Source organism: Panthera leo, chromosome C2 (genome assembly GCF_018350215.1).
Source record: "Panthera leo isolate Ple1 chromosome C2, P.leo_Ple1_pat1.1, whole genome shotgun sequence".
Classification (NCBI taxonomy): domain Eukaryota; kingdom Metazoa; phylum Chordata; class Mammalia; order Carnivora; family Felidae; genus Panthera; species Panthera leo.
The window spans coordinates 6,353,743-6,368,029 of record NC_056687.1 but is presented as its reverse complement, the minus strand read 5'-3'; the positions used below and the strand labels follow the sequence as shown (position 1 = coordinate 6,368,029).

The 14,287-nt window shown below is 45.1% G+C and overlaps 1 protein-coding gene across 1 annotated transcript in view; it reads right to left on the bottom strand.

Annotated features, from left to right (window-relative positions):
- The window catches only part of BRWD1 (bromodomain and WD repeat domain containing 1), a 122,439-nt gene extending 108,906 nt beyond the window's left edge, over positions 1-13,533 (bottom strand). Inside the window, exons 1-4 of the mRNA XM_042956021.1 lie at positions 13,197-13,533; positions 13,028-13,086; positions 12,845-12,874; positions 12,601-12,660 (exon numbers count right to left, since the gene is read on the bottom strand). Coding sequence (XP_042811955.1) covers positions 12,601-12,660; positions 12,845-12,874; positions 13,028-13,086; positions 13,197-13,245 — 198 coding nt within the window. The 5' untranslated portion in view covers positions 13,246-13,533. The remainder of the gene's footprint in view (positions 1-12,600; positions 12,661-12,844; positions 12,875-13,027; positions 13,087-13,196) is intronic.
- Between the last annotated feature and the right edge of the window lie 754 nt (positions 13,534-14,287).

Sequence of the window (14,287 nt, the reverse complement as noted above, 5' to 3'; positions counted from 1 at the left end):
AGACCACTATCAACATCTTCGAACATTTACATATAAATAGAAGCTAAATTTAATATAGACAAAACTTAAGACTTTAAATTGAGGCTCTAACGATCTCTTTTGCACTGCTGGTAGGAATGCAAACTGGTGCAGCCACTCTGGAGATTCCCCAAAAAAATTAAAAATAGAACCACCCTACAACCCAGCAATTGCACTACTAGGTATTTATCCAAGGGATACAGGTGTGATGTTTCAAAGGGACACATGCACCCCAATGTTTATAGCAGCGCTATCGACAACAGCCAAAGTATGGAGAGAGCCCAACTGTCCATCGATGGGTGAATGGATAAAGAAGATGTGGTACATATATAAAATGGAGTATTACTCGGCAATCAAAAAGAATGAAATCTTGCCACTGGCGACTACGTGGATGGAACTGGAGGGTATTATGCTAAGTGAAATTAGTCAGTCAAAGACAAATATCACATGACTTCACTCATATGAGGAATTTAAGATACAAAACAGATGAACACAAGGGAAGGGGAGCAAAAATAATATAAAAACAAGGAAGGGGGACAAAACATAAGAGACTCTTAAAAACAGAACAGAGGGTTGCTGGAGGGGTTGTAGGTGAGGGGATGGGCTAAATGGGTAAGGGGCATTAAGGAAGACACTTGTTGGGATGAGCAACTCGTATGGGTGTTACACATAGGGGGTGAATCACTGGAATCTACTCCTGAAATTATAGCACTATATATGCTAACTAACTTGGATGTAAATTAAAAAATAAACATTAAAAATAATAATAAAAAACAAACTGAGGCTCTACCACAAAGTCTTTCTCAAGCAAAAGTCTCTCAACGTGGAATCCAGCCTCAAACGTACCAATGAGAGTTTAACAAATACTGGAATAAGAAGGGTGCCAGACTCTTCTGACCCTGAGGAAATGTGGCTAACAGCCGTACCTAACTAGTTATGGGACCTGGGACAAGGTACTTTCTAAGCAAAAACAATAGGTAATACTACACACTTGCAACGTACAAGGCACACTTCTAAGTATTTTAAGGTTTTGACTAATTCAGTTCTTCGCTACTGACAATAGTTAACACTTAACACGGTGATTACTACCTGATGCTGTTCTAAGAACTTTATATACGCTAACTTACTATACCTCCAAACTATTCACCTTCATTTTACAGGTGAGAAAACACAAGCACAGACACCAAAGAACCTGCCCAGAACCAAAGAGCTGATAAACGGCAAAGCTAAAAGTAAGAACCCAGGCTGTCTAGGGTCACAACTCCCCGTATCACTGCATCACTGCAATCGGCTCTCCTGCATCCTAAGAAAAATGCCAAGTAACAAGATAATTAAGGAGCATCACAAGTCTTAGAGCCAAAGTGGCCTCTGGAAGTTTTTAAAGCCAAATATATGCAAACCGATTAAAATCAACATAGAGAGAGGTGACCAGGTGGCTCAGTCGGTTAAGTATCCAACTTCAGGTCACGATCTTGTGGTTCAGCGAGTTCGAGCCCACATCAGGCTGTCTGCTTTCAGCACAGAGCCCGCTTCGGATCTTTCTGTCTCCCTCCCTCTCCCCTTCCACCACACGCGCGTGCGATCTCGCTCTCAAAAATAAAAAAAAAATCAACATAGAGAATTTTTTCTAAGTAGCTAGAGTCTAACATCCAAATGTCACTCACCCACCCCATTACCAATAACAAGCAAAGTCAAAGCCTCCGCCAAATTCTGAATACCCCACGCATAATTCATCCTATGCTGCTATGGTTACTACATAACATTAACACAAAAGTTTTGTGCTCAACATGCCACTTTCCCACTTCTACATAATAAAGGAAAGATAGTAAATAATCACTGAATGATTCTATTTTGTACGCTCCTAATGAAATGGTTTAAAGAGCTTTAAAAAAAAAAAAAAAGACGTATAACTTCCATGTTTCACAGCCATTCTGGTGCCGTAAGTCGCTCTGACCTACAAATGAAGCGCAGACCTGAGAGATTTTAATAAAAGATCGTACCAAAAAAAAAATCATTTAATAACCAAATTAGTGATGATTATTGGTTCTTAGAAAACACACCTTGAGCATTAAGCCACCTTAACTCCTTCAATAAACACTGAGAACCCACTACTGCCAGGAAGGACAGGTGCACCCGCAGAAGACTGCAGTTACATGCCCCGAATGTAGTCACACATTCCAACCATTAAAAAGAGATAATGTCTGAAGCTACTGCCCTCACTTGAACAATGAGAACAGGTTGGTTTAGCTTAAAAATAATGTTTTAACCCATCACTGAGCTGAGAAAACACGTCTGCATCAACTCCACCCCAGAAACTGGTGAGCCCATCTGTGACCAGAAAAAGATTCACAGCTGCTTTGATCTGTAGCAGAGAGACAGGAAAAACTGAATAAGGAAAAACCTGCCAACCTTTTAAACTTCACGGCCACCTGCCGGCTATCATGCCTGATGCCTGAGGAGGAGAATGCTTGGGGCCTCGGGACAGAGTCACCAACTGCACGGGGCGAAAGACGGGATGCGGAACAGCTGGGGGAGCCCCCTGTCCACTGCAAATGCACCCCAGAGACCCTCTGAACGCTAGGGATGTGACAGCAGAGTAGAAAGAAAGCCGAGGGCAGAACTGGAAAGCAAAGAGACCTCAGCAACCCAAAAAAGTCGGCAACTGGGCTATAAAACAGAGCAAGATCTTACAAAGTTTGGGAAGCTGGCAACTTGGCTATGAAACAGACATCCCAGGAATCTCACCTGTGCCCAAACCCCAAACTCTGCTGGAGAGGCAAGTCCTGGTCCCATCCTTAAACCGTGGATGCCAATGAACTGACTGCAACTACAGCTGCCACAAAGCCCAAGACCACCAAACACGACACAACGTAGATAACTCAGCCCCAGCACTAAGAACTTGAGAGAAAAGGGGGCATCCTTTACCGAGACCGATTACATTACCTAAACCTCTACTGTTTTCACACAAAACAGCCCAGCATACTTCAAAAGAGGAGGAGATACACAACAAAGCAAAACGTGATCCGTAACCAAGAGAGGAAGTAGTCAACAGTGGTCCCAGAGAAGGCCCCAGATGTTAAAAATGCTCAACCATTATCTCTTCAAAATACTTCTTCTGCCTCATTCTTCCATTCTTTTCATTTGGGACTTTTTTTTTTTTTTTTAGGCTTATTTATTTTTGAGAGAGAGAAAGAGCGCAAGCAGGCAAGGGACAGAGTAGAAGGGGACAAAGGATCCGAAGCAGGCTCTGTGCTGACAGCAGCGAGCCTGAGACAAGGCTTGAACCACGAACGGTGAGATCACAACCTGAGTTGAAGCCGAACACTCAATCAACTGAGCCACCCAGGTGCCCCCCCCCCCATTTTGAACTTCACACACGAGACTATTTGATATCCTATAGGTTCAAGAAGTTCGGACAACCTCAAGCAGAGTAAATGCAAAGAAAACCACCTACATGCCTGGAGGAGGCAACTTCTGACGTGGCCTCCAATGACCCCACTTCCTGGCACTGCCAACCTTATGCAATCCCCTCCCCTTGAGTAGGTTACTTACAACTGACAGAATACAGCTAACACGGAGGGTATCGATACCACTTCCCCTGCAAGGTTACAGAAGACTATGACTTCTGTCTTAACTAGCAGACTATTATTGCCTATTCCGCTTTCACCTTTTGATGAATCAAGCTGCCATTTTGGACAAGTGGCAAGAAGCTGAGAGCGGCCAACAGACAAGGAGGAACTGAGACTTCTCAGTCCAACCCCCTCTAAGAACTGAATCCAGCCAAAAACTATGTGAGCTTGGAAACAGACCCTTCCAGTCAGGTCTTCAGTTGAAACCCAGATCTGGCCAACACCTGGATTACAGCCTTGAGAGGGACTGAGAGGACTCGGTTCAGCTGAGCCTGCAAGTCTGATTTACAGAAACCGTGGGATAAAGACAATCTGCGTTGTTTTAAGGCACTGTATTTTGGGGTAGCCAGTTATGCAGCAATAGGTAACAACTACAGCATATCACAGTAAAACTGCTGAAAACCAAAGGCAAAATGAAAATCTTAAAAAGCAACCAGGAAAAAAAGCATTATCTTGAAAGGGGAAATAGTAAGAATGCCAGTTTTTTTAATATGGAGTGCTACAAGGAAAAAAAAACACACCAATCAGAATTTCACCTTTAAAACAAGCTTTAAGGGCCACCATAGGTGGCTCTGTCTGTTAAGCGTTAGGACTCCTGATTTCAGCTCAGGTCTTGAACTCACGGTTCATGAATTCAAGCCCTGCATCTGGCTCCACACTGCAGAGCCTGCTCAGGATTCTTCCTCTCCATCTCTCTCTCTCTCTTTCCCCTGCTTGCGTGCTGTACTCTCTCTCTCTCAAAATAAATAAATAAATCTTAAAAAATAAATAAAACAATCTTTAAAAATAAACACATAACAGAGCACCTGGGTTCAGTTGCTTGAGCGTCCCAACTTCAGCTCAGGTCACGATCTCACAGTCTGTGAGTTCGAGCCCCGCGTCAGGCTCTGTGCCGACAGCTCAGAGCCTGGAGCCTGCTTCGGATCCTGTGTCTCCCTCTCTCTCTGCCCCTCCCCCACTCACACTCTGTCTCTCTCTGTCTCTCAAAAATGAATAAATGTTAAAAAAAATTTTTAAATAAAAACAAAAATGTTTTCAGACCAAAAAAATTAAAAGGGAAAATTAAAGGAAAACCAAAGTCATTGCCAACAAAACTTCATTAAAAGAAATGACAGAATAAGTTGTGCAGACTGAAGAAAAATAATCACAGATAAGACAAATGGGAAGACAAGAACGAACTAAAAATACCAGGAAAGGTATACAGGGGGGTAAGCAAATGAATATCAACTTTAAAACTACAGCAATAATATCTGGAAAATTCATAACATACATAAAATACCATAACAGTCCAAAAGACAAAAGGTTATCAACTAACAGTTTTAACTTTCTTGATTTGGGAAGTGGTGAAGTAACTTGTAACCTCTAGAGTAACCACTAAAATAATAATAAAAGGGTATATAGCCAGAAAGCAATAAAGAACAGTGTAATAATCCAAAAGAGAGCAGTACTAAAGAGATGGAACACATATAAAAACAGGTACCTGGTAGACTTCACACAATTTTAAGTAATTATATAATTAAATTGCAAATAGTTTGAAGACTCTAACTAGAAGACTGAATAATAAAACCCTATGTTTACAGGAACCATACTTAGAAACGAGCACATGGGGAAACGGCTTTACTAAAAGGAGAGAAAACAAAAAATGATGTGCTATACCATCACTAATGGAAAGAAAGCTGGGCAGGCTGTAGTAAAGCGAGGCCAAGTCAGACTTGGGGGTGAGAAGCTTTTATGAGATAAAGAACGCTTCCCAATTAAAAACAAAAAGTCAAATTGTGGAAAACACAAAACTCTGGAAACAGGGACAAGATCAGTGGTTGAGAGGGCGGGAGGGATAATCAGGCAGAGCACAGAGGATTTTTAGGGCAGAATTACTCCGTATGATACTCTATTAGTGGGTACGTGTCTTTTGTCTAAACCTACAAAAGGTACAACACTAAGAGTACCTAATGTAAACATAGGAGAGTCATGATGGAAACTAAGGACTTGGGGGATTAAGATGGGTCAATATAGCTCCATCGACTGCAACAAACATACCATTCTGAGGGATGCGGATAATGAGGGAGACTGCGCTTACAGGGGGAAATCTCTACCTTCTGCTCAATTTTGCTGTGAACCTGAAACTGCTCTAAAAAATGAAGTCTACTTAAAAAAAAAAAGAGGGGAAGTCAATTCAAGAGAAAGATAACAATTATCTATTTGTATATACCTAACAACATACGTAAATAAAAAACTGGAAAAAGAAAAAAGACAACTCTACAGTCACACTTGGAGATTATCCAGTCTTTCTCAGAAACCAACAGAACTAGCTGGCAACAATCTGTAGTATTTAGAAGATCTGAAAGGAAAAAAGTCATGTGACTTGTCCCTTAGATGCAAATAAATGTTATGATTAGGTGAGCCTCTGAAAACAAAGTAATAACTATTCTTTCAAAGTAGCACAGTTGGAGTGCTTGGCTGGGTCAGTCAGTAGAGCATGCTCTTGATCTCGGGATACTGAGTACAAGCCCCATGTTGGGAGTAGGGCTTAAAATAAAGGAGCACAGTCAAGGCTGGGTGACTCACACGTAGCAACAGCACTACCATTATTCAGCACTGAGCTACAAAGTACCATCAGTGCCCCATCCCACATTGTGTTCATCCATAAAGGGGTAAGTGGCAGGTATCATTCATTTAGACGTAAGAGTTCAGAGAGACTGTATTTTATTATCTCATTAAGATCCTACCAATATAAATTAAGGGAAGGGGCAGGCTACACAATCATGACTTTTGTTCTACCAGCATTACTTGTAAATGCTGATTATTACTGTATGCCGGGCACTGAAGGCCATTTTTTCCCCATGTTTACCAATGCTTTGATACAATTACTATCATCTTTGTTGCACAGCTCAAGAAACTGAGGTAGAGATTAAATAAACTGCCTAATGGTGCAGCCACTCTGGAAAACAGCGTGGAGGTTCCTCAAAAAATTAAGAATAGATCTACCCTATGACCCAGCAATAGCACTGCTAGGAATGTACCCAAGGGATACAGGAGTGCTGATGCAGAGGGGCACTTGTACCCCAATGTTTACAGCAGCACTTTCAACAATAGCCAAATTATGGAAGAGCCTAAGTGTCTATCAACTGACGAATGGATAAAGAAATTGTGGTTTATATACACCATGGAATACTACTTGGCAATGATAAAGAATGAAATCTGGCCTTTTGTAGCAACGTGGATGGAACTGGAGAGTGTGATGCTAAGTGAAATAAGCCATACAGAGAAAGACAGATACCATATGTTTTCACTCTTAGGTGGATCCTGAGAAACTTAACAGAAGACCATGGGGGCGGGGAAGGGAAAAAACAAAAAAGGTTAGAGAGGGAGGGAGCCAAAACATAAGAGACTCTTAAAACCTGAGAACAAACTGAGGGTTGATGGGGGGGTGGGAGGGAGAGGAGGGTGGGTGATGGGTATTGAGGAGGGCACCTGTTGGGATGAGCACTGGGTGTTGTATGGAAACCAACTTGACAATAAATTTCACATTAAAAAATAAATAAAAAATAAGTAAATAATAAACAAACTGCGTAAGATTAAACACCTGCTAGGCAGCACAAATCAGGATTACAGCCCATATACCCGGCACAAAAACCCAAGTTTCTAATGTCTATAACGTTACATTGCTAGGCAGTAACTTGTCATCATATTGCCATGATCATCAAGTGTTCCCAAATTATCACTGAAATGCCTATAGAATAAATCGCTATAGTCAACTACAAAGGAAATGCAGAATCCCCAGAGGAAAGAGGTTAGTGTTAGAATCCCACAATGAAAACAAAATAGTGGAGTCAGTTACAATACAGTTATCCAATAAAGTTGTTTTTGTTTTAAATAGGTAAATAAGGAAGTTTGCCATTAAAAAGGATCAACCTGACACTCGAGTAGAGTCTATCTAACTAGGCACCCAAATTCCAAGTCTAGCCTTATGATCTACCTTAAGCCTGATTCCCTAATCCAGTAGGGAGTTCACGACGGCAATACTGCTTCCCCACCCCCGCCTTGATTTGGGGAGTTAATTCATAACCCAAGAAGATCGACAACTAAGAAATGAAAAAAAGAAGTATTGATATGTTGGTGCCAATTAGTTATTCTGATATAGTAACAAGTTTTGTAATGACTGAACTATTTTTAATGTTTGGCAGAGCAAAAAAGAATAATTTACTACAGTAAATTTAAAATATATTTACAGAAGTTAAATTTTAGAAAGATTACACTTAGGGGTACCTGGATGGCTCAGTCAGCTAAGCATACAACTCTTGATTTCATGCCCAGTCAGGGCATGATCTCACAGTTCGGGAGTTCAAGCCCCACACTGCATTCTGCACGGACAATGCAGAGAGCCTGCTTGGGAATCTCTCTCTCAAAATAAATAAATAAACTTAAAAAAAAAAAAAAAAAGGCAACACATTTGACAAAGTTAGCCATCTTGAGGGGACTGAAATAATCATAGATTTGTAACATAGTGTGAAATGCCCAAGAAAATTTAAGACAATTAAGTGGTGTTAAATATCTTAAGATTAAATTCTCATTACAAATTAAACACTAAAAAATAAAATAAACTTGTTTCTAGAAATATCACTAAATTTATAAGATTTGTAACTTAAAGACTTAAGAAAAATTACTACTTATAACTCTAATAAACTGCATATTTAAATACAAATAACTTTTAAATCTTCATTGTGCTATAGGGCTACTCAAACATTTTTTTTTTTTTTTAACGTTTATTTATTTTTGAGACAGGGAGAGACAAAGCATGAACGGGGGAGGGTCAGAGAGAGAGGGAGACACAGAATCTGAAACAGGCTCCAGGCTGAGCTGTCAGCACAGAGCCCGACGTGGGGCTCGAACCCACGGACCGTGAGATCATGACCTGAGCCGAAGTCGGCCGCTTAACCAACTGAGCCACCCAGGCGCCCCTCAAACATTTTTTTTAAAAAAGCATGACAATAAATCCCCTAATGATAAACTCCAATAGAAGGACTTTCAGATTTTATTTACTGGTTAAGGAAGACAGTGGCCTATAAAACTGCACACTACTAAATTACGAAGTCTATGGAATCACATTCGCCTCATTTAAACATGCTCCTCTACAAATCGAGTCCTTCCTCACTCCTGGGCCCCACTCTATAGCTCCATTTCCTTCTTCCTCTCTTGTGTTCACCACCTATAAATCATAAAAATCTGAACTACATTTTATGAATTCACAGGCCCAACTGCTAACGCAGGGCTAGGTATTGAGAGATAAAGAATCTCAATTGTCTTAAGTATCAAAAATACTCTTGCTTCCAAAGTACGGGTTGGAATGATAACATAGTCCCAAGTCTAAGATAAACTATAACTCTGTCAACAGTGACACTGGAATCACCTGAAATGTTTCAAACTATAGTGATACCCAGCCTCACCACAAAAATTCTGATTTAACTGGTGTGGAACATGGCCCGGGCATCCAGATTTTGCAAAGCTCCCCAGATGACTCTGATCCAAGAATGAGGACTATTATTGAGAAAAAGGAGTAAATTAAACAACACAAAGAAACAAAAAGCATAAGGAAACTATCAGACAAAACCCGAATGTGGGTTCTACAGGCTATCTCAAATGTCTTCAGAATACCAATAGCACAGGAACAAAAACTATGGAAGATAAAAAAGAGATGGAAAGTAACTTCAGTACAACACGTGGACCTTGCCTGAAACCAATTTGAACTAAATATAAAAAGAAATGCGAGGAGGGGCGCCTGGATGGCTCAGTTGGTTAAGCGTCCAATTCTTTCAGCTCAGGTCATGATCTCATAGTTCATGGATTTGAGCCTTGAGTTGGGTTCTGCACGGAGAGATTCTCGCTCTCAAAATAAATAAATAAACTTAAAAAAAAAACAAAAGAAAAGAAATCCAAGGAACAAAAGGAAAATCTGAGTAGGGACTAGATATATAAATGTAATGTCCAGACATATAGATCTAGACACATATAGACATATATATAGATCTACACTTACAGATTAAGTGTAATGTCTACATGCACACATTATCAAAGAACATTATTCTTTGGATTGTGTGTGATGCTGGCACTGCGGTGGTCTAAGAAATAGCCCTTCGATTTTTTCAAGATGCGCTATGCAGAATTTAGAGAAGACATGTAAGATCTGGGATTTACTTTAAAATACTTCAGCATATTAACTAATAAAATAAAGGAATGTCTGGTATTTGCTTTAAAACAATACAGCCCAGGGGAGTGAGGTAACAGATGCAACATTCTTTGCTAATCACAAGGTTGATAAGTAGTATGGTTCATTTCACTATTTTTCTATGTTTGAAGATTTGCACTGGTAATTTATAAAAAAATACTTCAAGTAGAAGCCAAAGTAAAAATAGCAAAAATGGTTCATGACATTATTATTTGTGTATATCTGAAATACTTCTTAATTAAATGAAAAGCAGGGGCGCCTGGGTGGTTCCACTCAGATCACGATCTCAGAGTTCATGGGGTTCAAGCCCCATACTAGACTCTGCATTGAATGTGTGGAGCCTGCTTGGGATTCTCTCTCTCCCCCTCCCCTGCTCATGCTTTCTCTCTCAAATAAATAAACTTTAAAAAAAAAAAAAAAAAAAAAAGAGCAGACTCTGGAGAACTAGCAGCTACTCACTTACTCTGACAAAAGAATAACTCTCCTATACACAAGAAGTTCATCCTTCGTACTTAATGCTAGGAATGGGTGGAGGCGGGAGAAGGTAAAGGACAAAAAGGACATTATCCACCAGACCCTATGAGCCAGGTGATGAGACATGACCCAGGGCATTGCACATCACAGGGAGATACCAAAGAGAACTAGGATAATTTTAAACAGAATTTTAAAAGTGGGGTTTTAAGCACCTCTAACAAAGAAGCCAAAAACATACACAAATTTTAAAAGTGCATTTTCCAGGGGCGCCTGGGTGGCGCAGTCGGTTAAGCGTCCGACTTCAGCCAGGTCACGATCTCGCGGTCCGTGAGTTCGAGCCCCGCGTCAGGCTCTGGGCTGATGGCTCGGAGCCTGGAGCCTGTTTCCGATTCTGTGTCTCCCTCTCTCTCTGCCCCTCCCCCGTTCATGCTCTGTCTCTCTCTGTCCCAAAAATAAATAAAAAAACGTTGAAAAAAAAAAAAAAATTAAAAAAAAAAAAAAAGTGCATTTTCCAGTAGTTACAGCGTCTCAAGATTTAAGTGATTTTCTCTTATCAATAGAAGTAAAACAATGAATAGTCCTTTAAACATTTCCTAGACTTAAATATCAAAATAAGAAATTCAAGAAAACAAAACCTCTGCCATGATGCTGAATTTTTTAAATCTTCCTTGGAAATATTCAATTTTAAGTGCTTGCTTTTAAAAAAATCTAAACCGGGGCGCCTAAGTGGCTCAGTCAGTTAAACATCCAACTTCGGCTGAGGTCATGACCTCGCAGTTGTTGAGTTGGAGACCTGCATCCCACTCTGTGCTGACAGCTCAGAACCTGGAGCCTGCTTCGGATTCTGTGTCTCCCTCTCTCTCTGCCTGTCCCCTGCTCACACACTCTCGCTCTCAAAAATCACAAACATTAAAAAAAAAAATTATAAAAAGTCCACACCAGTAAACAAAATTGACAACTGAAACAGAATCCTTTGTTACTCCATACTTTAAGTGTCAATGATACTTAACCGTTCATATGCAGATGATAAATCCCCTCGTTTACTTTTTGTCCTTTTGTTTAATCCAAGAATGGTGACCATATCCTACCAAATTCCGTTACAGATAATATGACTGTCATAAGTAAAAGATCTTTCCAGAGTTTTTGTTTGGTCATCAGTTATATGGCTCATACAAGATGCCGATATTGCTTGGCAACTAAGAAACCCTTTTTCCTAATACACCAATTGGCAAAAATATTTTTCTGAAAAATGTTTTATTTCACTAAGGGCAAATGAGTGGACAAAACCGAACCTAGGGGCGCCTCAATGGTTCAGTCTGTTAAGCGTCCAACTCTTGATTTCCGCTCAGGTCATGATCTCACAGTTCCTGGGATGGAGCCCAAACTGGGCTCTGCGCTGACAGCACAGAGCCTGTTTGGGATTCTCTCTCTCCTTCTCTCTCTCTGCCCCTCCCCACCAACCCCACTCGCAAGCACGCGAGTTCTCGCTCTCTCAACTAAATAACATTTTTAAAAAAGGACTCTATGTTGTGAGCGCAACTAAAAAAGTTGACAAAGTACAATAAAAAGAAAACTGAAATCTATGCCAATGCTGCTCTAAAACGAGAAACTGCATAGAGCCTACATTAAGTACAGCAAGGTCAATATAAAAACTCAAAAGTTTTCTAAGGCATTCAACAAGTGTACAGTTCAGAGAGGCAAAAGTACTGGAGGAGTTGCATACTGTCACAGCAGCAAGATTTTTATTACGCTGCTGAGGGAAAAGAAAAACACGCTAAACAGAAGAACACTTCACCTTTCAGACACCAATGATTCTATTCCTAGGGAACAAGTGGTTAGAAGAGCTGGGCGGGGCAAAGGAGGGAAGACCAATCAGAGGTCGAGTTACAAGTCGGGCACGAAAACAGAAGGATGAGAGCAGCTCACTGAATGGCTGGCGCACCGCCCCCCCACCCCAGCACGCGCGCACGCGCGCCCCCGGCTCTCACCATAGGCAGCCGCACCTGGGGACCCACCCCACCGCAAACCGCGGTACAGGGTCGCCCCCACCTTCCACCCGCCACCCCCCCGGGGCCGTTTCCTGCCAAAACAAACCCACCACCCCAAAACAAAACAAAACCTCCCGAGGGAGTCCTGCTATCCCGGGACGCCCCCCCGAGCACGGCTCGATCGCTTCACCCCAAGAGCCAGAGCCCCGACAAGGGGGCGGGGAGCGGATGTTCGGAAACACGGGGATAGAAATGTCAAAAATCTCACCAATTCCTCGTAGCTCCTGTTGTGCTCGTTGCCCTCCCAGTCCAACCTCTTCGGCAGCAACTGCAAAGACACCAGACGCACACGAGTGACCACCGCGCGGGGCCGGGCTGGGGGCCGCGGGGCCGGGCGGGGGGCCGCGGGGTGGGCTGGGGTGGGGAGTTGGGCGAGTGGCCCCGGCAGGGTAGGGAGGGAGCACGGAGGGGACGCGGCGGGGCGGGCGCGGCGGGCGCCACGAAGCACAGACCTGGTACTGCTCCAGCTCCTGCACCAGCACCTGCAGCCGACGAGACGCGCAGTTAGGGAGGCGGGGGGCACCCGGGTCCACCCGACGCCCTCCACCCGCGACCCCAGGCGGCGGCAGCGGGGCCGGGGCTGGGACGCGGCCGCCGCCGCCGCCGCCGCCGCCGCCCGCGGGGCCCGCACTCACCTGGGCGGCTCTCCGACACGGGCCGGCCGATAGGTACCGGGCGATGAGGAAGTACAGCTCTGCGGGAAGACGGAGAGTCGGGTCAAGAGCGGGCAGGGCAGCGGGGAGGGGGCCGCGGCCGGGGCCGGGCCGGGGGCGCCGCGGGGAGGGCGCAGGCGGCGCGTCTTACCCGACTCGATGAGGGGCACCGGGCGTCGGGCGGGCGAGGGCTCCGCCATGGCCGGGCGCGGGGCGCGGGGCGGGAGCGAGCGAGCGAAGCGTGTAGGCCGCGCCGAGGCCTGAGCGGGCCGGCGTCCCTCTACCTCTGGCGCGCCGCCGCCGCCGCCATGCCGTGCGCGCCGCCACGCCGATGCCTCCGCGAAGTAGTCCCTCCGCGAGAGGGAAAGTAGTCCCCGCGCGGCGACCGCCCTGCGCCCCCGTCCGACCGACTATGGGGCCGGGACTAGAGCGGCGAGCCGTGCCTCTTTCTCCTTCATCTCAGGGGCGCCGCGAGGGGAACGTGGAGGGTGGGCGAAGGCCGGGGCCCGGGCGGGCGGCCGGTGGGGGCGGGGAGCGCGCGTGGCTGAGATCCTTGCGCGCGGTGAGGCGGTCCCCGGCCATTGTGAGGCGGCGGCGCGGCGGCCGGGCTCGCGGCGGGGCGGGCGCCGGGGCGGAGGTCGGGCGGCGCGCCGGGGCGGGGGCCGGCCGGGGGCGCGGTGGGGGTGGGGACAGGTTCCCGCGCCCCCGGGCGGAACGAAGCCTCGCCACGCGGATGCCCAGAAGCCCGGGACGCGCAGCGGGATCCGGCGGGGTCGCCCTCTTCGGGCTCACGGAATGGACGTTTCTCGAACGGGGGGCACACGGGCCCCCCACGAAAGATCGCTCTCTTCGAGGATGCGAAACCCTTGAAACTGAGAGTCGCGCCATCCGCAGAGAGGAGAACGTCGGCCAGCCGAAGCTTTCCCAGGGGGGTCGGGGTGGGGGGGAGGACGAATGCGGGGAAGCCACAGGTTGGGGGGGGGGGAGGGCGGGGCGCGAGGCCGAGGGTCCTCGGACACGGACCCTCTCCGGCTTGGAGGGCACAGCAAACGTCCACCGAGACGGCAGGTTGGATACATAAGACCGAGCCGCAGCCCTGGGAGGACCCAGCAGACAGAAATGGTTAAGGAAAATGCAGAACATCGCAGAAGATGTAAACCTCGCTAGTCCGGGAAAGCGGCCCGGAGCCGGCGATGACTTAGCCGGATAGGAAAAGGGGTGGGAGGAAGCGGGCAGTACCGA